This window comes from Mustelus asterias, chromosome 2 (genome assembly GCF_964213995.1).
Source record: "Mustelus asterias chromosome 2, sMusAst1.hap1.1, whole genome shotgun sequence".
NCBI lineage: Eukaryota > Metazoa > Chordata > Chondrichthyes > Carcharhiniformes > Triakidae > Mustelus > Mustelus asterias.
In genome coordinates, this window is record NC_135802.1 from 10388166 (window position 1) to 10414533 (window position 26368).

General features: G+C 45.9%; 1 protein-coding gene across 1 annotated transcript in view; it reads left to right on the forward strand.

The window, feature by feature from the left end:
- The window catches only part of dlec1 (DLEC1 cilia and flagella associated protein), a 160522-nt gene that overhangs the window by 15371 nt on the left and 118783 nt on the right, over positions 1-26368 (forward strand). Inside the window, exons 6-9 of the mRNA XM_078231113.1 lie at positions 2927-3043; positions 6380-6570; positions 15201-15412; positions 16717-16801. Of these exons, the coding sequence (XP_078087239.1) occupies positions 2927-3043; positions 6380-6570; positions 15201-15412; positions 16717-16801 (605 nt within the window). The remainder of the gene's footprint in view (positions 1-2926; positions 3044-6379; positions 6571-15200; positions 15413-16716; positions 16802-26368) is intronic.

Here is a 26368-nt window from a genome sequence, read left to right on the forward strand (position 1 = left end):
TGAGGGGGTGACTTGGTAAAGGTGTACACAGTTTTGAGGGGAAGAGCTAGAGTGGACAGGATAAAATTGTTCCCCTTGGTGGAGAATTCTAGAACCAGGGGACATAGATTCAAGATAAGTGGCAGTAGGTGTAGAGGGGACAGGAGGAAGAATTTCTTTATATAAAGGGTGGCAGGTGTCTGGAATTCGCTGCTATTGTGACTTTGCTATTTGTGGGAGACTGCTGGGCACAATTTGGAATGCTGTGTTTCTTATACTATAATAATATGGAATTTGCTGCCTGAGTTGGTTGTGCAGGCAGAGACCCTAAACTCTTTTAGGGCTATGGGCCGGGTACAGGAAGGTGGGATTAGAAAGGGTGTCCTCTGGCTGGCATGGACAAGATGGGCCAAATGGCCTCCTGTGTTGTAACATTTCTGTGGTTCTACTGTTCTATTGTTAGTGGCTTTTATCTTGGTATTTTCTGTGTTTATTTGGCTACAGTTCATATGGAGCTGTGCCTAGAGATCATGGAATGGGGTGGGTGATTAGGGGTAGAAGGACATCGAAACCTGACATGACCCTGCTGACTTCCAGATATAACAGTTTGATTTGATTTGATTTATTATTGTCACATGTATTAGTATACAGTGAAAAGTATTGCTTCTTGTGCGCTATACAGACAAAGCATACAGTTCATAGAGAAGGAAAGGAGAGAGTGCAGAATGTAGTGTTACAGTCATAGCTAGGGTGTAGAGAAAGATCAACTTAATGTGAGGTAGGTCCATTCAAAAGTCTGACAGCAGCAGGGAAGAAGCTGTTAAGCTGTTAAGACTTGCATTCCAACCATTATCTTGTAAATTGAGTTTGTGTCTGTATATGCCCTGTTTGTGAACACAACTCCTCGCTCACCTGAAGAAGGAGCGACACTCTGAAAGCTTGTGCTATCAAATAAACCTGTTGGACTTTAACCTGGTGTTGTGAGATTACTCACTGTGCCCATCCCAGTCCAGTGCCGGCAACTCCACATCAGAACTTCAAATAGAATTGAAACCACAACCACACTGATTTCAACCTCAGAAGCTGCTCTAAGAAATAAAACAGCACTGTGGGTGCACTCAACGTGTGAAAAAGGACAGGCAAAGATCAGCTGGTTCATCAAACCTGCCCTATACAGGCAGTAACTTCAGCACACCAGGCCCCCTGACCTGCCTGCTCCCCATCTCTGCAGCCCCACAAATTCCTGCGGGAGGCAAAAATCCAGAGTTTAGGAAAAGTAAACATCAGGAACTCTTCTCTGTCTCCTTAAAGGTGATCAAACCAAGCGACCATGGTGACAAGGTGACGCAACCAACTGTAAAGGGATTTTTTTTTTGCTTCACAATTATCTCCCTATCTCTCTTAGGCAGGAGAGGGGTTTGGCTCAGGAAATAACTGGAGAAGAAAGGTATAGATTTGATTTATTATTGTCACATGTATTAGTATACAGTGAAAAGTATTGTTTCTTGCGCGCTATACAGACAAAGCATACCGTTCATAGAGAAGGAAAGGAGAGAGTGCAGAATGTAGTGTTACAGTCATAGCTAGGGTGTAGAGAAAGATCAACTTAATGTGAGGTAGGTCCGTTCAAAAGTCTGATGGCAGCAGGGAAGAAGCTGTTCTTGAGTCGGTTGGTACGTGACCTCAGACTTTTGTATCTTTTTCCCGAAGGAAGAAGGTGGAAGAGAGAATGTCTGAGGTGCGTGTGGTCCTTAATTAAGCCGGCTGCTTTTCCGAGGCAGTGGGAAGTGTAGACAGAGTCAATGGATGGGAGGCTGGTTTGTGTCATGGATTGGGCTACATTCACGACCCTTTGTAGTTCCTTGCGGTCTTGGGCAGAGCAGGAGCCATACCAAGCTGTGATAGAACCAGAAAGAATGCTTTCTATGGTGCATCTGTAAAAGTTGGTAAGAGTTGTAGCTGACATGCCAAATTTCCTTAGTCTTCTGAGAAAGTAGAGGCATTGGTGGGCTTTCTTAACTATAGTGTCGGCATAGGGGGACCAGGAGAGGTGGTTGGTGATCTGGACACCTAGAAACTTGAAGCTCTCGACCCTTTCACTTGTTGTTGGTGATCTGGACACCCAGAAACTTGAAGCTCTCGACCCTTTCACTTCATCCCTGTTGATACAGACAGACATGTCCTCATTGTCAATCACCTGCAGTCGCAATACTACCCACTGAGCCACAGCCAGCAACTATTATAAAAGTAAAGTTTATTTATTAGGCACATGTAAGGCTTACATTAACATTGCAATTAAGTTACTGTGAAATTCCCCTATTATATGCAGTGTAATAATGCTTGCAAAGTTCTAGAACTCTCTAGAACTCCATCTGTCGCCCTAGCCAGTAAGGGTTTGAGGTTCTGATTTTTCTATTTGGGTGCAAGTTCTGGCATTGGGGAATGGAATGTGCATCAGAATCGGCAGGATTACACTCATTCTCCAATACATATTGACTTGTTGTAGCCCCGGATGCTGGCTGAAGATGCTCGCACCTCAAGAGCATGGTTGCAAATGAAGGTTATTGGGAGTGAGATCCGTTGTCCAACAAATTCCACTATTTTCCTTCCAGTGCAGCACTGAGAGAGTGCTGCACTGATGGAAATTCCATCTGTGGGTCAGAATATTTAACCGAGACCATGTCTGAAGACATAAGGGATCCCTTGGCACTATTATCAAGAGCAGGAGAGTTCTTCCCAATATCTTGGCCCATGTTTTATCCCTCAATTAACAGCAGTAAAACTGATTGTTACTTTACTGTTTGTGGGAGATTGCTGTGCATGATTTGGAATGCTGTGTTTCTTACACTATAATAATTCAAAAGTACTTAATTGGCTGTGATTCTATAGTCGTGTTGCCATGATATATATTGCTGATAATCTTTCTTATCCATTTATCTCCTTGCAGTGAAGTCTACCTTCAGGGACTGCATAGATAATGAGCTACTTAAGAAGCACAACTTAATCGTTCCCGAGGATTATATCACTAAGAAACCTGTGAACACCAAAGCACCACTACCTGCAGGTAAAGTCCCAAGACTGGGGAAGAGCTCCTATGGATAAAAAGTGAGATTGTTTATTTTGTTAGTGTCACAAGTAGGCTTGCATTCACACTGCAATGAAGTTACTGTGAAAATCCCCTAGTCGCCACACTCCGATGCCTGTTCGGGTACACTGAGGGAGAATTTAGCATGGCCAATCGACCTAACCAGCATGTCTTTCGGACTGTGGGAGGAAACTGGAGCACCCGGAGGAAACCCACACAGACACGGGGAGAACGTGCAGACTCTGCACATTCAGTAACGCAAGCCAGGAATCGAACCTGGGTCCCTGGCGCTGTGAGGCAGCAGTGCCACCGTGCAGTCCATAGACAGAACAAGCTCAGGAAACTGAGACCAATTTTCTATAGCAGTTTGATACAACCTAACCATTTCAGAGTCAACAACATTGCTGTGACTCTGGAGTCACATGTAGGCCATGTTAGTGTCACAAGTAGGTAAGGATGGCAGATTTCCTTCCCCAAAGGACATTAGTGAACCAGATGGGCTTTTACAAAATGGTTTCATTGTCATCATTAAACTTTTAATCTGTTGAATTCAAATTTCACCGTCTGCCATGGTTGGGTTTGGAACCCAGGTTCTCAGGGTCTCTCGATTACTTGTGCAGTGACAATACCACTGCACCACCGCCTCTCCCGCAGCAGTTCAAGGAGGCAGCTCATCATCATCTTTGAGGGTAATTAGGGCTGGACAATAAATGCTGGCCGAGCCAGCAATGCCCACATCCTATGAATGAAAACCAATTAGCTTAATGTCAGTGGTAGGAGAGATAGTGGAATCTTTCACAAGATATAATAGAAAAATACATGGAAACTTAAAATAGAAGAAAGAGTAGTTTGAGCAAATTCCAAAAGGGAACTATGTTTGAACAACTTTTTTTATTCATTCAAGGGATGTGCCCAATCACTAATTGCCCCTTGAGAAGGTGGTGGTGAGCTGCTTTCTTGAAGTGCTACAGTCCGTGTGCGTAGGTACACACTATGCATCAGCGATGGAGGGAATTAATTGTTTGTGGATGGGATGCCAATTAAGTGGACTGCTTTGTTCTGGATGGTGTCAAATTTCTTACCCAGAGGGTGGTGACGATCTGGAATGCGCTGCCTTTGTGTGTGTGTGTGTGTGTGTGTGTGTGTGTGGGGGGGGGGGGGGGGGGGGGGGGGGGGGGGGCGGTTTAAAAGATTATTTATTATTGTCACAAGTAGGCTTACATTAACACTGCAATGAAGTTACTGTGAAAATCCCCTAGTCCCCACACTCTGGTGCCTGTTCGGGTACACTGAGGGAGAATTTAGCATGGCCAATGCACCCTAACCAGCACGTCTTTCGGACTGTTGGAAGAAACTGGAGCACCCGGAGGAAACCCACGCAGGCACGGGGAGAACATGCAAACTCTGCACAGGGAATTTCCCAAGCCGGGAATCCAACCCGGGTCCCTGGTGCTGTGAGGCAGCAGTGCTAACCACTGTGCTGCCTGGGTTGCCTCACATCCTTTAAAAAGTTCCTGGATGAGCACTTGGCACGTCAAAACATTCAAGGCTACGGGCCAAGTACTGGTAAATGGGATTAGGTGGGAGTTTAGGTGTTTTTTGTGAGCTGGTGCAGAGCCGATGGGCCTCTTCTGCAATCTGATTATAAATGCTGCCGTGATGTCAAGGGCGGTCACTCTCATCTCACTTCTGGCGTTTAGCCTTTTTGTCCATGTTTGAACTAAAGCTGTAATGAGGTCAGGAGCTAAGTGGCCCTGGTGGAATCCAAACTGAGCGTCAGTGAGCAGTGTTGGTAAGCAAGTGTTGTTTGATAGCACTGTTGATGGCCTGTCCATCATTCTACTGATGGGAGAGTCGGCTGATGGGGCGGTAATTGGCCGGGTTGGGTTTGTCCTGTTTCTTGTGTACAGAACGTAGCTCGGCAATTTTCCACATTGCCGGGTAGATGCCAGAGTTGTAGCTGTACTGGAACATGATGGCTAGGGGCGCGACAAGTTCCTGGAACACAGGTTTTCAGTACTATTGCTGGAACACTGTCAGGGCCGATCGTCTTTGCAGTATCCAGTGCCTTCAGCCATTTCTTCATATTACGTGAAGTGAATCAAATTGGCTGAAGGCTGGCATTTGTGATGCTGGAGACCTCCAGGGGAGGCCGAGATGGATCATCCACTTGGCACTTCTGGCTGAATGCTTGTTGTGAATGCTTCAGCCTTATCTTTTACACTGATGTGCTGAGCTCCTCCGTCATTGAGGGTGGAGATGTTTGCGGAGCCTCCTCCTCCAGTGAGTTGTTTAATTGTCCACCACCAGCATTTTACACAGTTCATAGAATCATCGAATCCCTACAGTGCAGAAGGAGGCCATTCGGCCCATCGAGTCTGCACCGACCACAATCCCATGCAGGCCCTGTTCCTGTAACCCCACATATTTACCCTGCTAATCCCCTGACATTAGCATGGCCAATCAACCTAACCCACACTTCTTTGGATGTTCTGCACGTTCCAGCATAATCTCCCTGTTTTTGTATTCTATGCCTCAGTTAATAAAGACAAATATCCCATCTGCTTTCTTGACCACCTTATCTACCTGCCCTGCCACCTTTAGGGATCTGTGGATATGCACTCTGATCTTTAGTACTTATCCAGGCTCCTATCATTAACAGTGTAATCCTTTGCTTTGTTAGCCCCCTCTCACAAGTGCATTACCTCCCACGTTTTTGGGTTGAATTCCATGTGCCATTGCTCTGCCCACCTGACCAGTTCATCCTCCTGCAGTATATGGCTATCTTCCTCGCTATCTACCACCCTTCAACTTCTCATGTCAGCCATGAACTCTTGATCATACCCCTTTACGTTTAAGTCCAAATCATTAATGTGCAAATAGCAAGTGCCCCAGCACCGAGCCCTGCGAAACCCCACTGGAACAGACTTCCAGTCATAGGCACATCCCTTAACCAAGACCTTCTGTTTCCTGCCTCTCAGCCAATTTTGGATCCAATGAATCCCCATAGGCCCTTACTTTCTTTACCAGTCTGGCCTGATGGACCTTATTAGAAACTTTGCGAAAGTCCATATAGACTACATCAAGTACACCACCCTTATCGGTACTTCTGGTTACTCCCTCAAAAAATTTGACTAACTTTGTCAAAGATGATCCTCCCTTGACAAATCCATGCTGACCATCCCTGGTTAATCTGTATCTATCAAGGCGCAGGCATATTATGCCCCTCCATTATTTCTCGTAACTTCCCCACCACAGAGGTTGAACTGACTGGCTTATGATTTCTCTTGTGTTTCGTCCCTTCTTTCTGTTCAGGAAAACCTCAGGTCTACCTTCCCGAACTGACAGAGAACTACAAGACACGGATTTCCCATAGCCCAATAGATGATGGATATACAGATATGAGCCAACCCAAGGCTTCCTGCGGTTTGCTGGAGTGCAGATCATCTTTAACTTTACTGTCATCTTCTCAGGAATCCATGGAACCAAAAGTATCCAAACCCCAGGTATGTCGCCCAGCCCATGTACATGGATGCTGTAAGATTTTGCGATTGGGTGCCATGGTATACCCAAGATTGGCAGTTGGGTATTTGTAAGTAATTTTAAGACAGTTTATTAAGAAATAAATGTTTAGATATAATACATTAGCTAAAGTAGAGGTGGCACAGTGGATAGCACTGCTGTCTCACAGCGCCAGGGACCCAGGTTTGATTTCCGGCATGGGTCACTGTCTGAGCGAAGTCTGCACGTTCTCCCCGTGTCTGCATGGGTTTCCTTCAGGTGCTCTGGGTTCCTCCCACAGTCCAAAAGATGTGCTGTTTGGGTGCCTTGGCCATGCTAAATTCTCCCTTATTGTACCCAAAGTGTGGCACCAGAGTGAGGCGACGAGATTTTCACAGTAACTTCATTGCACCGTTAATGTAAGCCTACTTGTGACACTAATAAATACATTTTAAATAGACAAGGAATGAATTTGACCTGTGACATTCACTGATCTCAGAGCTTGAACGGATGGTTGACAGTAAATTGATTTGATTCATTATTGTCAGACGTATTGGGATACAGTGAAAAGTATTGTTTCTGGCTCGCTATACAGGCAAAGCATACCATACATAAAGAAGGAAAGGAGAGGGTGTAGAATGTAGTCATAATTAGGATGCAGAGAAAGATCAACTTAATCCTGAGGATTGCCAAATCTGTAAGAGATTGAATTAAAGCATTGTTACAGAGTTTAAAAGAGTTAGAGTTTAAAAGCACAGAATGAGAGTAAAAGATAGAAATACAGGGTACGCTGGGCACAACTTGCAAGAATTTGCCTTGCTCTGGTGCTATCTTGGATCATACAGTTCCCTGTGGTGGCAGAATTCTGCTCTCTAATCAAAGTGTTAGGGAACTCTTCCTGAGTCTTTCTCACTCTTTCAAAGAACAAAGAAAATTACAGCGCAGGAACAGGCCCTTCGGCCCTCCAAGCCTGCACCGACCATGCTGCCCGACTTAACTAAAACCCCCGACCCTTCCGGGGACCATATCCCTCAATTCCCATCCTATTCATGTATTTGTCAAGACACCCCTTAAAAGTCACTACCGTATCCGCTTCCACTACCTCCCCCGGCAGCGAGTTCCAGGCACCCACCACTCTCTGTGTAAAAAATCTGCCTCGTACATCTCCTTTAAACCTTGCCCCTCATAACTTATACCTGTGCCCCCTAGTAATTGACTCTTCCACCCTGGGAAAAAGTTTCTGACGATCCACTCGGTCCATGCCCCTCATAATCTTATAGACGTCCATCAGGTCGCCCCTCAACCTCCGTCGCTCCAGTGAGAACAAACCAAGTTTCTCCAACCTCTCCTCATAGCTAATGCCCTCCATACCAGGCAACATCCTGGTAAATCTTTTCTGCACCCTCTCCAAAGCCTCCACATCCTTCTGGTAGCGTGGTGACCAGAATTGAACACTATATTCCACGTGCGGCCTAACTAAGGTTCTATAAAGCTGCAACATGACTTGCCAATTTTTAAACTCAATGCCCCGGCTGATGAAGGCAAGCATGCCGTATGTCTTCTTGACTACCTTCTCCACCTGCGTTGCCACTTTCAATGACCTGTGTACCAGTACACCAAGATCCCTTTGATACCCTATCAATACTCTTAAGGGTTCTGCCATTTACTGTATATTTCCTATCTGCATTAGACCTTCCAAAATGCCTTCCCTCACGTTTGTCTGGATTAAACTCCATCCGCCCAAGTCTCCAACTGATCTATATCCTGCTGTATCCTCTGATGGTCCTCATCGCTATTCGCAAATCCACCAACTTTTGTGTCGTCCGCAAACTTACCAATCAAACCAGTTACATTTTCTTCCAAATCATTTATATATATTACAAACAGCAAAGGTCCCAGCACTGATCCCTGAGGAACACCACTTGTCACAGCCCTCCATTCAGAAATGCACCCTTCCACTGTTACCCTCTGTCTTCTTTGACCGAGCCAGTTTTGTATCCACCTTGCCAGCTCACCTCTGATCCCATGTGACTTCATCTTCTGCACCAGTCTGCCATGAGGGACCTTGTCAAAGGCCTTACTGAAGTCCATGTAGGCAACATCCACTGCCCTACCCTCATCAATCATCTTCGTCACTTCCTCGAAAAATGCTAAGGGGGAAAGCATTGCGTGGTGCTTTTTGTGCTTAGAGTTTTAAAACACCAGTACACAGAGAGCCCAAACTGAAACATTAGTATCGAAAGGCCAAGCAGCAGTTTTTACCAAGACAACAGGCTTTTGAATTTAGCCAATCAATTTGAATCAGGCACTTAGATACCAAGAACCTGTCAAATTTAAATCTGATGGTTTTGACAACCTCGGACCAATCCTATTGTGGGAAATATTGAAGCTGCGCCTAAATTCTTTGGACCCCACTCAGTGTCTTATGCACTTCACCAAAAAGTGGAAGTGGAGTTAAAAAGATTGGAAGACTTGGATGTCATAAAACCAATGCAGTTTTCTGACTGGGCTGCACCCAGATCGCACTGTGTGTGGAGACTACGGCTGGAATTTTACCAGCGCGCCCGCCCCCATTTCGGGGCGGGCGAGGCTCACAGAATGGCATTCTCCGTTGGTCTCGGGTGAGACCTTACGGGTGAGTGTGCCGGCAACATAGCCTACCGTGGGGAACCTTATCAAATGCTTTACTGAAATCCATATACACCACATCAACTGCTTTACCCTCATCCACCTCTTTGGTCACCTTCTCAAAGAACCCAATAAGGTTTGTGAGGCACGACCTACCCTTCACAAAGCCGTGCTGACTATCCCTAATCAAATTATTCCTTTCTAGATGATTATAAATCCTATCTCTTATAATCCTTTCCAAAACTTTGCCCACAACAGAAGTAAGGCTCACTGGTCTATAATTACCAGGGTTGTCTCTCCTCCCCTTCTTGAACAAGGGGACAACATTTGCTATCCTCCAGTCTTCTGGCACTATTCCTGTAGACAATGACGACATAACATCAAAGCCAAAGGCTCTGCAATCTCCTCCCTAGCTTCCCAGAGAATCCTAGGATAAATCCCATCCGGCCCAGGGGACTTATCTATTTTTACGCTTTCCAGAATTGCTAACACCTCCTCCTTATGAACCTCAATCCCGTCTAGTCTAATAGCCTGTATCTCAGTATTCTCCTCGACAACATTGTCTCTTTCCTGTGTGAATACTGACGAAAAATATTCATTTGGCGCCTCTCCTAAAGTCAGAGCAAATCAGACCCTACCTACAGCGTTGGATGGAGATTACATGTGAGGACGGTGTGTTATTGTGGGGGAGCTTGTGGTATAATGTCATCCCAGGGATGACAGCTTTTATTACAGGAGCTGCATGATGCAGACCCCGGGCAGAGCAGCTTGGAGATACTGGTATTGAGAAGGAGAATGAAAGAATGGTCAGCCGGCACCCGAATTGTCAGACCAAGCAGTTATCTCCGCCATCGGCAAATATACATCCATGGGAGTGACCGGCTTGGCTGTGGACACGATTCACATAGATTCACAGAATCGTCCATGGGACATATGTTCCTCATCCTGTTTGATGCACATTGGATGATTGGATGTCCAGCTAATGAAGTCTACCATGGCCACAGCCACAACTGAGAAGTTGAAGCAGATCTTTGCCACCTATGACATCCCTGAGGTCTTAGTGTCGACAATGGCACAGCATTCACAGCTGAAGAGTTCTGCCAGTTTGTCAGGTTAAATGGTATGCACCATGTTTGTTCACCATTGTTACCACCCACCCTTGGCAGAGTGAGCTGTACAAACATTTAAAGCTCCTATGAAGAAACAAACTCAGAGGCCTCTGACTTTATGTTTGGCAAGTACCTTGTTATTGTATAACACTGTGCCTTACACTACTGCCGGGATTATGCCAGCTGAATTATTAATGGGCTGCCGCCTATGAACCCGCTTGGATTTGCTGTTTCCAGATTTGTTGGGGAGGGTGGAGGGTAGGCAAGCCTCCCAGAAAGAAAACCATGACTCGAAGAAAGGAGATAGAACGTTTGAGGTTGATGACCTAGTCACGGTGAGAAACCTTGGCCTTTTGACCAGCCTGGGTGGAAGGAAGAATTGTGGAGAGAACGGGACCAGTTTCATACGTCGTAGAAGCGCAAGGTCGGCGTGTGAAAAAACACGTGGATCATTCGAGGAAGAGAGCTGGGCCTGACCCAGGAGACCAACAGATGTGTTCTGCTACAGATGCAAGTCTACCAGCTATGGAACCAGGAATACCCGTGACCTTTGTGGAGCCAAGGCAGTCTCTGGCTTCTGTAGCCGAGGAGAAAGAAGCCACCGGGGAAGATGTTGACCCTGAACTGATGAGTTTGCCTTTTGCTTCTGCAGGACTTGATTCATTGTTTGCCGAAGGACCCTGTATGGAGTTGCAGCATTCTGGAAATCTCCGTACTGACTGATTTTGTGAATGGATTTTCCTTTGGTATCCTTAATGTGATATAGTGTCTGTATGCCAATGTATAATGATGTTTCTGTTTTGTTTTCACTCATAGGTGGACTCAAGAGTTGGGGGGAAGGAGTGTGGGAACGCCTCCTTTAAGGGGCGTTCCCTTTGTGTATCACGTGATCGGGCTGGACCGTATGGAGCAGAGGTGTGGGAAGTGGGCCATTCCTGAGTGAGGGCCCGAGTCCTGGGACTGGGAGGACTTCAGTTGGAGCAGGGAGGAACAGAGAGTAGACTTGCATACGTTCTATCAGACCCTTGGGGCATAAATAGTTATTATAGTTTAATAAATCCTTCTTGCTCTTGGAGTTGCTTCCAGTTACTACACTCCTCACCTCAGTCTCAAATTCTCATCCCTTTACTCTGAGATGATGCCCTCTGTTCCTAGACTCTCCCATGAGGCGAATCATCCTCTCAGCATTTACGCTTACTACAATTTGAGGTCCCTACCTGCTTCAAGAAGATGACCATCATCTCTGTACCAAAGAAAAGCCAAGCAGCGTGCCTTAATGACTATCGGCCGGTGGCTCTGACATCCATCATTATGAAGTGCTTCGAAAAGTTAGTCATGGCACACATCAATTCCGGCCTGGATCCACTACAGTTTGCCTATTGCCGCAACAGGTCCACAGCAGATGCCATTTCCCTGGCCCTGCACTCAACCCTGGAACACCTAGATAACAAGGTCACCTATGTCAGACTCTTATTTATTGACTACAGTTCAGCCTTCAACACCATTATTCCCACAAAATTCATCTCCATGATGTTAGAGGTAGGTTCTTTACTCAGAGAGTAGTAAGGGCGTGGAATGCCCTGCCTGCAGCAGTAGTGGACTCATCAACATTAAGAGCATTCAAATGGTTATTGGATAAACATATGGATGACATTGGAATAGTGTAGGTTAGATGGGCTTTAGATTGGTTTCACTGATCGGCGCAACATCGAGGGCCGAAGGGCCTGTACTGTGCTGTAATGTTCTATGTTCTAAACTCCATGGCCTAGGGTTTGGCTCCTCCCTCTGCGATTGGATCCTAGACTTCTTAATACACAAACCACAATCAGTTAGGATAGGCAACATCTCCTCCATGATCATCCTCAACACCGGTGCCCCAGAAGGCTGTGTTCTGAGCCCCTACTGTACTCCTTATACACCTATATGTGGCCAAATTCCCCTCCAATTCGATTTTCAAGTTTGCTGATGACACCACTGGAATGGGTCAGAGCTCAAACAATGATGAGACAGAGTACAGGAATGAGATATAGAATCTGGTGAACTGGTGCGGCAACAATAATCTCTCCCTCAATGTCAACAAAACAAAGGGGATAGTCACCGACTTCAGGAAGCGTAGAGGAGAACATGCTCCTGTCTACATCAATGCTGTTCACACTTCTTTAACCTGTGCTTAACCCTCCCTCCACTCGCATTGTCTGCACCTGGAAAGACTTGATTACCTGTTAAGCCTCGCATTTCAACCTTGTATTATCTTGTAAATTGAGACTGTCTATATATGCCCTGTTTGTGAACCCAATCCTCCACTCACCTGATGAAGGAGCAGCACTCCGAAAGCTCGTGATTCCAAATACACCTGTTGGACTTTAACCTGGTGTTGTGAGACTTCTATCAAAGCTGATGAAATGGAAATGGTCGAGAGCTTCAAGTTTCTAGGTGTTCAGATCACCAACAAACCTCCACACCAATGATATAGTTAAGAAAGCCCACTAATGTCTCTACTTTCTCAGGAGACTAAGGAAATTTGGATGTCCGCTACGACTCTCACCAATTTTCACAAATGTACCATAGAAAGCATTCTCTCTGGTTGTATCACAGCTTGGTATGGCTCCTGCTCAGTCCAAGATCGCAAGAAATTACAAAAGTAGTGAATGAAGCCCAGTCCAACAATCAAACCAGCCTCCCATCCATTGACTCTGCCTACACTTTCCGCTGCCTCGACAAAGCAGCCAGCATAATTAAGGATCCCACGCACCCCGGACATTCTCTCTTCCACTTTCTTCCGTCGGGAAAAAGATACAAAAGTCTGAGGTCACGTACCAACCGACTCAAGAGCAGCTTCTTCCCTGCTGCTGTCAGACTTTTGAATGGCCCTATCACGTATTAAGCTGATCTTCCTCCTTACCCTATCTGTAACTGCAACACTATATTCTGCACCCTCTCCTTTCCTTCTCCCTTATGTATTCTATAAACGGTACTTTTGTCTGTGTAGCTCACAAGAAACAATAATAAATTAATTCAATACAAAACCCTGTCAAGCCCCTTAAGAATCCGATATATTTCAATCTGATCACCTCTCATTGTTCTAAGTTCCAATGAGTAGAGTCTCAACCTGTTTAACCTTTGCTTATTCCCTCCAACCAGGGATCATCCCAGTGAACCTTCTCTGAACTGCCTCCAATGAAATAATATCTTCCCCTAAATAAGGAGACCAAAACTGCTCACAATGCTCCAGATGTGACAACACCAGTATCTTGTAGAGTTGCAGCAAGACTTCGTAAGAATCATAAGAACTAGGAGCGGAAGTAGGCAATTTGGCCCTTCGAGCCTGTCCTCCATTTAATACGACCATGGCTGATCTCATCTCGGTCTTGGCCCCACTTACTTGCCCATTCACCATAGCCCTCCTAACTCTTACTTGCCCATTCACCATAGCCCTCCTAACTCTTACCTGCCCGTTCACCATAGTCCTTCTAACCATTACGAATTAAAAATCTGTCCATCTCTCCCTTAAATTTACTCAATGACCCCAGCATCCAACACACTCTGGGGTAGTGAATTCCACAGACTCTCAACCCTTTGAGAGAAGTAACTTCTCCTCATCCCTGTTTTAAATCTGCTACCCCTCATCTTAAAACTATGATCTCTTGTTCTAGATTGCCCTACAAGAGGAAACATCCTCGCCACGTCTATTTTGTCAATCCCCCTCATAACGGGGCGGCACAGTGGTTAGCACTGCTGCCTCTCAGCGCCAGGGACCCGGGTTCAATCCCCGGCTTGGGGGTCACTGTCTGTGTGGAGTTTGCACATTCTTCCCGTGTCTGCGTGAGTTTCCTCCGGGTGCTCCGGTTTCCTCTCACAGTCTCAACATGTGTGGGTTAGGTGGATTGGCCATGTTAAAATTGCCCCTTAGTGTCAGGGGGACTAGCTAGGGTAAATGCATGGGGTTATGGGGATAGGGCCTGGGTGGGATTGTGGTCGGTGCAGGCTCGATGGGCCGAATGGCTTCCTTCTGGTGTTGTGAGACTTCGTACTGTGCCCAGCCAGTCCAATGCCGGCATCTCCACATCAATAATAAATAAAATCAAAATCTTTGGAGTGTGGGAGGAAACCGGAGCACCCGGAGGAAACCCACACAGACACGGGGAGAACGTGCAGACTCCACACAAACAGTGACCCAAACCGGGAATCGAACCCGGGTCCCTGGCGCTGTGAGGCAACAGTGCCACTATGCCACTGTGTCACTATGCTGCCCTGTTATTGATGTTGCTTCATGTGTTGACCAACATCTTTCATAGACACAAACTGTGAACCATCAAAACCTTCCTAGCTTCATCTTCCCTCATCAGATAGTGTATGCTGTCTGCTTTCTTATTTGGCTGCAGCGTAAGTTGGATTGCTATCATAGAAATCATAGAAATCATAGAAACCCTACAGTGCAGAAGGAGGCCATTCGGCCCATCGAGTCTGCACCGACCACAATCCCACCCAGGCCCTACCCCCACATATTTACCCGCTAATCCCTCTAACCTACGCATCCCAGGACTCTAAGGGGCAATTTTTAACCTGGCCAATCAACCTCACCCGCACATCTTTGGACTATCCTACATGGTAGCTCAGAAGAACATGCAATGTCTCATTCACAGACCAGGTAGTTAAAGTGATCAGGTTTTACCAGCTCTGCTTTCATCATTTTAGCTAATCGAAGGAAGTCTGACCCCCTTATCTGAGAATGACCCTTTGACACCATGCTTCAACGTTATACTTTCTGATATCCTTGTGTGGGCAGTTCCTTCTCAGTTAAAACTCCATCAGTTTCAATAGGCACGGCATGATGGTAGAGTAAGCAGGCAAGGATATCAGTTTCTAAATCTTTACCCAATTTTAAATTCATTTGAAAGGAAGTAGCGTCCAAGAAAAACCTCTGGAGGGACGACCTCCCTGTGACCGATCGAATCCAGGCACGGCAGGATATGGAGAAGTTCGAGAGATGCCATAACTTCCTGAAAAACCCACGCTACCTGCCGCCTCAGCAAGGAGGGAAATCTCTCATCATTCCAAAGAAGAAGATCCCGAAGAAAGTGGCGGGAAGGCACATATTTGTAGACCAAAGGTATAACGTGTGCCCATTTTAGCACTGGGGGTCATTTCTAGAGGGATAGAACTGAGAAGCAGAAAGTAATGTCAAATTTATATTGAATCTTTATTACACTACACATGGAGAACTGCAGGACCTTTTGGTTTCCATATAATAAAAAGCCTGAAAGGCTCAGGAGAAAATTAGGATGATGATAGAACTGAGAGGGAATACCTGAGAGGGTGGCACAGTGGTTAGCACTGCTGCAACACAGCGCCAGGAACCTGGATTCGATTCCCGGCTTGGGTCACTGTCTGTGTGGAGTTTGCACATTCTCCTCGTGTCTGTGTGGGTTTCCTCCGGGTGCTCCGGTTTCCTCCCACAGTCTGAAAGACGTGCTGGTTAGGTACATTGACCCAAAAAGGAGCCGGAGTGTGGTGACTCGGGGAATTTCACAGTAACTTCATTGCAGTGTTAATGTAAGTCTTACTTGTGACTAATAAATAAACTTTACTTTTACCCACCAGAAAAGTTTGGGTCTCTCTCCTCAGGAAAAGAGTCTCAGGAATAGAGGTTTTAAAGATTTTAAATGCATTCAGTAGAGTGGGTGCTGCGAGACAGGTACTGGAGTCATAAATATAAAATAGTTACTAATACATCCACGTCAATGGACTCATTAGTTGGGCAGAAAAGTGGCAATTGGCATTCAATCCAGAGAAGTGTAAGGTAGTACATTTGGGGAAGTCAAACACGGCAAATGATTATATGATAAATGGGAGGAGACTGAGAGGTGTAGAGGAAGTGAGGGACCTTGGAGTGAATGTCCACAAATCCCTGAAGGTAGCAGGACAGGTGGGTAAGGTGGTTGAGAAGGCAAAGAGAATCCTTTCATTTATTAGCCAAGGAATAGACTAGAAGAGCAGGGAGGTTATGCTGGAAATGTATAAAACATTAGTTAGGCCACAACTTGAGCACTGTGTGTAGTTCTGGTCACCTCATTACAGAAAGGATGTCACTGTGTTAGCGAGGGCTCAGAGGAGATTTACAAGGATGTTGCCAGGACTGGAAAATTGCAGTTATGAGGGAAGATTGGAGAGGCTGGGATTGTTCTCCTTGGAACAGAGGAGGCTGAGGGGAGATTAGATTGAGTTTTACAAAACAGTGAGGGGCCTGGAGAGAGTGGATGGGAAGGACCTGTTTATTTTAGCACAGAGGTCAGTGGCTGGAGGGGGGCTAAGATTTTAAATGCCGCCCTTCCCTCAATATCAAAAAGCATAACATTGGGAAGAAAAATCTACATGTTTTCTGGGTGTATAATATTATTTATTTTTGTGATGCAGTGACCCCAATGAACCGATTCCCGTTTTTCTGGCAAATCCACCCATCATTCTCTTTACGGACTACAAAGTGGGACAAGTTTATGAGGTAAGTGCGAGTGGTGTCAGAACATTTCAAAAGGGTTTGAAAATGCTTCAGTTAAATTTGTTGATTATTTCCCTCCTCCCTCTCCCTGCTCACTCCCAACCAAAACAGAAACAGATCTATCCTGTTTCAAAGGCTGAGATCTCTGATCCTCAAGACTGGCTGTACAGACATGGGGCACCATTGAAAAATAAGCCTAAGTCACATAGAGCACGGTCGATCTCATACAGGCTGCACCAGTCAAAGACATCTCCTGCTTAAAACCCAAAAGGTCAGAAGGATCGTGAGGCCCCGCTTTCACGGTCTGTATTCGTACTGAAAATCAAGATCAAGCGAGCTTTTGCCCTTCTGCTCCACGGGAGATTTCTGTCCTCCCTGAGCTCGCCTTAGGACACCTGCATTATGGTGTGATAGACAGAGCTAAGCGATCCAACCACCAATGGATCAGATCTAAGCTCTGTAGTCCTTCCGCATCCAATTGTGAATGGTGGTGGACAATTAAACAACTCGCTGGAGGAGGAGGCTCCACAAATATCCCCATCCTCAATGATGAAGGAGCCCAGCCCATCAGTACAATCGCAACAATCTTCAGCCAGAAGTGCCGAGTGGATGATCCATCTCGGCCTCCTCCAGTGGTCCCCAGAATCTCAGATGCCAGTCTCCAGCCAATTCGATTCACTCCACGTGATATCAAGAAATGGTTGGAAGCACTGGATACTGCAAAGGCAATGGGTCCTGATAACATTCCGCAACAGTACTGAAGACTTGTGCTCCAGAACTTGCCACCCCCCTAGCCAAGCTCCTCCAGTACAGTTACAACACTGGCATCTACCCAACAATGTGGAAAATTGCTTAGATATGTCCTGTACACAAAAAGCAGGACAAATCCAACCCAGCCAATTATCGCCCAATCAGTCTACTCTTGGTCATCAGCAAAGTGATGGAAGGGGTTATTAACAGTGCTATCATGCAGCACCTGCTCAGCAATAACCTGCTCAGTGACGCCCAGTTTGGGTGTCGCCAGGGTCACTCAGCTCCTGACCTCATTACAGCCTTGGTTCAAACATGGACAAAAGAGCTGAATTCCAGAGGTGAGATGAGAGTGACAGCCCTTGACATCAAAGCCACATTCGACTGAGTGTGGCATCAAGGAGCTCTAGCCAAACTGGAATTAATGGGTATCAGGGGGCAAACATTCTGCTGGTTGGAGTCATACCTGGTACATAGGAAGATGGCTGTGGTTGTGGAGGATCAGTCATCTCAGCTCCAGGACATCTCTGCAGGAGTCCCTCAGGGTAGTGCCCTAGGCCCAACCATCTTCAGCTGCTTCATCAATGGCCTTCCCTCCATCATAAGGTCAGAAGTGGGGATATTTGCCGATGATTGCACAATGTTCAGCACCATTTGCAACTCCTCAGATACTGAAACAGTCCATGTTCAAACGCAGCAAGATCTGACAATATCTAGGCTTGGGCTGACAAGTGGCAAATAACATTCAGGCCATACAAATGCCAGGCAATGACCATCACCAATAAGAGACACTCTAACCACCACCCCTTGATATTCAATGGTGTTACCATCACTGAATCCCCCACTGTCAACATCCTTGGGGTTATCATTGACCAGAAACTCAACTGGACTCCCCACATAAACACAGTGGCTACAACAGCAGGTCAGAGGCTCGGAATACTGCGGCGAGTAACTCATCTCCTGACTCCCCAGAGCCTATCCACCATCTACAAGGCACAAGTCAGGAGTGTGATGGAATATTCCCCACTTGCCTGGATGGGTGCAGCTCCAACAACACAAGAAGCTTGACACCATCCAGGACAAAGCAGCCCACTTGATTGGCACCATATCTACAAACATTCAATCCCTCCACCACCGACGCTCAGTAGCAGCAGTGTGTACAATCTACAAGATGCACTGCAGCAATTCACCAAAGATCCTTAGACAGAACCTTTCAAACCCACGACCACTTCCATCTAGAAGGACAAGGGCAGCAGACACCTGGGAACACCACCATCCTGCAAGTTCCTCTCCAAGCCATTCGCCATCCTGACTTGGAAATATATCGCTGTTCCTTCGCAGTCGCTGGGTCAAAATCCTACAACCCCCTCCCTAACAGCACTGTGGGTCAATCCACAGCACAGGGACTGCAGCGATTCAAGAAAGCAGCTCATCACCACCTTCTCAAGGGCAACTAGGGATGGGCAATAAATGCTGGCCAGCCAGCGACGCCCATGTCCCACAAATGAATGAAAAAGAAGTACCACGTTGGCTGTCCTGCAAAGAAATGGCAGAAGATTTGAACACATACTTTGGTTATGTCCTCACAAAAAGAGCAGAAATAACTTCCCAGAAATGTTAGGAAACCAAGGATCTCGTGAGAGGGTAAATTGAGGGAAATCAGTATTAGTAAGAAAATGGTGCTGAGGAAATTAATGGGGTTAAAGGCTGACAAATCACCAGAGCCTGATAATCTATATCCCAGAGTATTAAAGGAAGTGGCCCTGGAAATATTGGATGCATTGGTAGTCATCAAAAATTCTCTAGACTCTAGGAGTCCCCACAGATTGGAGGGTGGTAAATGTAATCCCACTATTTAAAAAGAGAGAGAGAGAAAAAAATGGAGAATTCCAGACCAGTGAATCTGACATCAGTAAATGGGGATGATACTGGATCTATTATGGAAGAGGTAATAACAGAACATTTGAGAGGCATTGGATTGGACAAAGCCAGCATGGGTTAATGAAAGGCAAATCATGCTTAACAAATCTACTGGAGTTTTTTGAGGATGTAACTAGTGGAATAGATAAGGGAGAACCAATGTCTGGTGTATTTGGACTTTTGATAAGAGGTTAGTAGTGAAAATTAAAGCACAAAGGATAGAACATAGAACATAGAAAAGCTACAGCACAAACAGGCCCTTCAGCCCACAAGTTGTGTCGAACATGTCCCTACCTACTAGGCTTACCTATAACCCTCTATCTTACTAACTTCCATGAACTTATCCAAAAGTCTCTTAAAAAACCCTATCGAATCCGCCTCCACCACCACTACCGGCAGCCGATTACACGCACCCACCACCCTCTGAGTGAAAAACTTACCCTTAACATCTCCTCTGTACCTACTCCCCAGCACCCTAAACCTGTGACTTCTTGTGGCAACCATTTCAGCCTTGGGTAAAAGCCTCTGAGAATCCACTCTATCAATACCCCTCATAGGGGGTAATGTTTTAGCATGGATCAAGAATTGGTTGACAGACAGGAAACAGAGTGGGGATAAATGGGTCTTTTTCCAAATGGCAGGCAGTGACTGACGGGGTAACGCAGGCAGTTACTGCTGGGGTAACACAAGCAGTTACTGGTGGGGTACCACACTGATCAGTGCTTGAGCCCCAACTCTTCATGATACATATAAATGACCTGAATGAGTGAACCAAATGTAACATTTCCAAATTTTCTGACAACAAAAAACTAGGCGGAATTGTGAGTTGTGAGGAGGATGCAAGGTGCTTTAGACAAGTTGAGTGAGTGGGCAAACATTTGGCAGGTGCTGTACAATGCAACTAAATGTGAAGTTATATACGTTAGTGAGGAAAATGGTGATTTAAATGGTGATAGATTGGGAAGTGTGGATGTACAGAGGGATCTGGGTGTCCTTGTACACCAGTCAGTGAAAGTGGAGAAGCAAGTGCAGCAAACAAGTAGAGATGTCTTACTGCAGTTATACAGGGCCTCAGTGAGACCACACCTAGACCAGCACGGGCTTGGAGGGCCAAAGGGCCTGTTCCTGTGCTGTACTTTTCTTTGCTCTTTGAGAATTTCAAGTACGCATACTAAGCATTCCTACAGCGCAGTCCCACAAAATAATTTTAAAGATTCATTTGGCAGTTCCATCTCTCCCACACATTGAAGTTCAGGTCGAAGGTAGGTACTTGTAAGAAAATGTGGTGCCTAATCGAGGCCACTCAGCTCATCAAACCAACTCGTTTCAGCTGACTGCAAACTATTTAGACTCTCGAGGGAAATTAAAATCCACAACTGAAACTTGAAAGGTGCTTTTGTGAAATAGTTAAGGAGGCCAGAAAGACTGGCGTCAGTCAAACATTGGAAGCAATGACTCAGTCCTGCTCAGTTGCATTCCACAAATGACAAAGTAGTCAAAGTATTTTGCTGGAATATTTGATCATCTTTGCGAAGGACCCAAAGCAGGGAATATGACTCAAGGACTGACGAAATCTCTAAAATTCCTGGATGAGGAGCTGGATTCAGAAAGAATTAATTCTCCTTCATTCACTCCCCTTAAAATTATTACAGAGACTCCACCGTTCAATTTTAGCACATAGTTCTCCCCCCATGTTCCCACGCCCTACACCCCGGTAAACAACTTAATCAAGGTTAAAAAATTGATTACATAAGTAAAAGATGCATCATGAGGTTGTGACAGTCAGTGATTCACAATTTCAACACAAATGTAAACATGACCAAACACAGCATTTTATTACTATGAGTGAACCCTGATGATAACAGTAATCTATATCAATCATATTCAATGCCCAAAAATGAACTTGGTGAGACAAAAAATGTAAAATGCGGAAGCACTCAGCAAGCCAGGCAGCATTGGTACAGAGAGAACAGTAATAATGATGACCTGTCATCAGAACTTGGTGATTCAACTTAGAATCATAAAATCGTAGAACAGTTAAGGTACAGAAGGAGACCATTCGGCCCGTTATGTCTTTGCTGGAACCCTGAAGGAACAATTCACCCAGAGACGCTATCCCACCTTCTCTCCATAGACTTGCATACTCTTCCTTTTCAGATAATAACCCAATTTCCTCTTGAACGCTTTGATTGAACTTGTCTCCATCACACTCAGTCAGTGCATTCCAGATCCGAACCACTCACTGCCTTTAAATGGTTTTCCTCATGTTGCTATTGCCTTGTTTTTTTGTTCTTTCGTGTGGGTATCGCTGGCTAGGCCAGCATGTGCTAGACCATTTCAGGGGGCATTTAAGAGTCAACCACGTTGCTGTGGATCTGAAGTCACATGTAAGCCAGACCCAGCAAGGACATTCGTGAACCAGATTGACTTTCACATCAATCGATAATTGTTTCATGGTTATCATTAGACTTTTAGTTCCAGATTTTTATTGAATTTGAATCCAGGTTTCCAGAGCAGTACCCTAGGTTGTTGGATTACCAGTCCTGTGACAATACAAGGCCATTGCCTCCCCCAATTACTAAGATTGCATGTTGTCTCATGAAGAGGTCTGAAGGCTTGTATGGTTGAACAATAACTTAATTAATAACACATTACTATATACATATATATATAGGATACAGTCCTGTCTAGGTACAACTTCCATGCTGACTTCTCCCAAACTCACTACTACATTCCACTACTCCAATTTGATTCTGTGCATCTTGATAAAACATAGAAACATAGGGCCCGATTCTCCCGTTGTGACCTGCAACTTTTCTGGCGGGTTAGGTCAGGAGATGCGCGTGTCGGCCATTTTGTGGGTTCCCTGCAAGCTTTTACGACCCGCGCATCTCCCAACCGGAAGAAAATGGCACCGCCGGGAATGCACAGAAGTCCAGCGGGAAGAGAGGTAAGTTATTTGAATATGTTTTACATATATTTTAAATGTATTTTAAATGCGATTATTGCCTGGCATGGAACTTGCCGAGCCCGATAGCATCTCCCACCCCATCATTCCGGCGGGCTTTAGAGTAGCTCCCCATGTTCGGGAAACGAGCGGGACACCCTGCTGGAGTGAAGGGGGGCAATCAGGGCCCCCCAGGGGTCAGGCCAGCGGGAGATGGTGCCCCATGGCATGGGTACCCTGGCACTGCCCAAGGGGCAAAGTGCCCATGCCCAGGGGGCACCTTGGCACTGCTCATCGGGCATCGGGCAGTACCAAGGGGGCCGGACCTATTTTAGGCGGGGCCTAGGTGCGATTGACGGGGTTGGGGGGTCCCGCTGCCACTCTGCATTGGGACCTGTCTGGGATGGAGGGAGGGCAGCGATCAGGGCGAGCTGGGGGAGGTGGTCTGCCGGGGGGGGGCCTGTCTCCCACGGGGGGGAGTCTGACCCTGGGGATGGGGGTCAGCGGGGGGGTCTGCTGGGATGAGGGGGCTGGGAGGGGCGTGGGCTGGACATCGGGGTGCTCCAGGGTGGGGGGGTGGTCAGGGCTGGCCCGTGAATTGTTGAGGGGGTGGCAATCGGGCTGTGGGGGGTGGGGCTGGAGGGGCAGCACTGCGGGGGTCCCGGGCTGACTCGCGATCGAGCTGGCCAGCAGACAGGGAGACTGACAGATTGGGACCACTGCGCATACGCAGAGTTCCAGAACTGTCAGTCTCTGGCGCAAATAGGCCCCATTCCCCAGGTTTTTAATGAGATTCTCGATTGTGACCTCTGCATTGCACGGAGTGTGGGAGATTCAGGTCTGAAGCTGCACTGAAAAAACAGTTGTGATCTTGACCAGTTTTCCCACCAATTCAGCACTTTTGGGAGAATCGCCCCCATAGAAACTAGGAGCAAGAGGAGGCCATTCGGCCCTTCAAACCTGCACCACCATTCATCTTGATCATGGCTGATCATCGAATTCAATATTCTGATTCCCCCGCTTTCATCCCACATCCCTTTAGCCTCAAGAGCTTTTTCCAATTTCTTCTTGAAATCAGACAATGTTTTGACCCTTGAATCTGATACTCTCTCTAATTTCCCTTGTGAGCCATGATTTGGCCACAGTTCCCTTACCACTCTTGCACCAAACAAAAATAAACAACTTCTGCAGTTCACCTATTTGTTCTTTAAATGCCTGCCATTGGCTGTCCACTGTCTTTCCTTTCAGTAATGTTTCCCAGTCCATCGTGGCCAATTCATCCCTCATCCCTCATATCGTTACCTTTCTTGAGATTCAAGATGTGGACAGTACTGTTTCCCAAGTCCCACATTAACCCGAACGCATTAATACTACTTAAATCCACTAGCCCACTAGTTCTAAATCCTTCCACCAATGGGAAAAATTTCTCCCTATCTACATTGTCCACACCCCTCAAGGCCTTGACTCCCTATATCAAATCTCCTCTCCATCTTCTCTTCTCCAAGGAGAACCATCCCACCTTTTCCAAATTTTATACGGAACTGAAGTTCCTCATTCCTCGAACCGTTCTTGTGAATCTTTTCTGCACTCTCTAATGCCTTCATCTTTCCTAAACTGTGGTGCCAAGATTGGACGCAATCACAGAATCATAAAATCCTACAGTGCAGAAGGAGGCCATTCGGCCCATCGAGCCTGCACCGACCACAATCCCACCCAGGTCTTCTCCCCATAACCCCATGAATTTACCCTAGCTAGTCCCCCTGACACTAAGGGGCAATGTAACATGGCCAATCCACCTAACCCGCACATCATTGGACTGTGGGAGGAAACCGGAGCACCCGGGGCAAACCCATGCAGACACGGGGAGAATGTGCAGACTCCACACAGATAGTGACCCCAAGACGGGAATTGAACCCGAGTCCCCGGCGCTGTGAGGCAGCAGTGCTAACCATTGTGCCACCGTGCTCCCAGGAATCGAACCCGGGTCCCCGGCGCTGTGAGGCAGCAGTGCTAACCATTGTGCTACCGTGCTGCCGCAATGTTCCAGTCGAGGCCAAATTAGTGTTTTAAAGAAGTTTAACATGGTGAAGAATTTAAAAAAAATATTTCCACGTTTACTGTGATATTCAATGAAGTAACCTTGTGGGGGGTATGTGTCTGTGTATGTGTCTGTGTATGTGTCTGTGTGTGTGTCTGTGTCTGTGTATGTGTCTGTATATGTGTCTGAGTATGTGTCTGTGTCTGTGTATGTGTATGTGTCTGTGTGTGTGTCTGTGTATGTGTCTGTGTATGTGTCTGTGTGTGTGACTGTGTGTGTGACTGTGCGTGTGACTGTGTACGTGTCTGTGTGTGTGTCTGTATGTGTGTCTGTGTGTGTGTCTGTGTATGTGTCTGTGTATGTGTCTGTGTATGTGTCTGTGTGTGTGTCTGTGTCTGTGTATGTGTCTGTATATGTGTCTGTGTATGTGTCTGTGTCTGTGTATGTGTCTGTGTATGTGTCTGTGTGTGTGTCTGTGTATGTGTCTGTGTATGTGTCTGTGTGTGTGTCTGTGTGTGTGACTGTGTGTGTGACTGTGCGTGTGACTGTGTACGTGTCTGTGTGTGTGTCTGTATGTGTGTCTGTGTGTGTGTCTGTGTGTGTCTGTGTGTGTCTGTGTGTGTCTGTGTGTGTGTGTCTGTGTATGTGTCTGTGTATGTGTCTGTGTGTGTGACTAATTTAGTTAAGCTGGGATTGAGTGTCTATGGAATTGAGACCATCAAAGTGCCCAGATGTGAAAAGTAGACATTTGAGGTGAGTAAAACCAACTTAGATGTTAGAACCATAGAACCATAGAAAATTACAGCTCAGAAGCAGGCCTTTTGGCCCTTCTTGTCTGTGCCGAACCATTTTATGCCTAGTCCCACTGACCTGCACTTGGACTATATCCCTCCACACCCCTCTCATCCATGAACCCGTCCAAGTAAGCACCCGTTCTACAAGTAAGCACAACATGGGTAGAAATTTGCATTAGAGAATAAGTGAGGATTTGGATTTTTAACTGTTGAATTTCAAAGGGGGGTAAGAAGGACTTTACAATTTAGAAAAGGTCATAAATGGATAAGGCAAAGTTATCAAATTTTATTTTTACTGGAAAGTAGTGACCATAAGGAGAACATAAAAGGTTTTTATATTCTGGGAAAGGTAAATTTCGAAGGAAATAGACAATGAAAGAGAGAAAACATATTTAAAGAGGGATTGGAAGCTATCCTGGGATGGCCATCTACGATCTCCTGACTAGAGTACTGTGCTGGGACAGAGCTGTGAAGAAGTGGAGTGAGTCGCCTTCAGCCACATCAGAGAAGTGTCTGTTTGTTCCAGAAAAGTGTTTTGTTTAAAACCTTGGATTTCCACTGCCAAGTGTGTGAGAGAGCGATAGATAAGCCCTGTGAAATATCTCCACTACAGCAACTGTGGGTTGTGCACTGTGGTGTTATTACTGGATGTTTTATAGATTAAGTATCTGTAAGGACTGTTGCCTAAAGGGGTGTTTATTTATAAGTCTAACCAAGTAAGAACCTAATGGAGAAATGTTCTGTAAGATTATTTTTAACTGTGTAAATGTAATCTTGTGTGTTTAAGTTTTCTTTTCTCAATGAATGTTTTAACTTAACATATAAAATATCCAAAAGCATAGCCGGAATTTGTGACTCCTGGCTTCAGTACATGTATTTTCCCATGGCAAAATACAGATAGGAAGTAGAACCATAGAACATTACAGCACAGAAACGGGCCTTTTGGCCCTTCTTGGCTGTGCCGAACCATTTTTCTGCCTAGTCCCACTGACCTGCACCTGGACCATATCCCTCCACACCCCTCTCATCCATGTACCTGTCCAAGTTTTTCTTAAATGTTAAAAATGGGCCTGCAATAGTTGTGATAATGCGTAAGTTTTCCTTTTGGGATTTGGTTCATA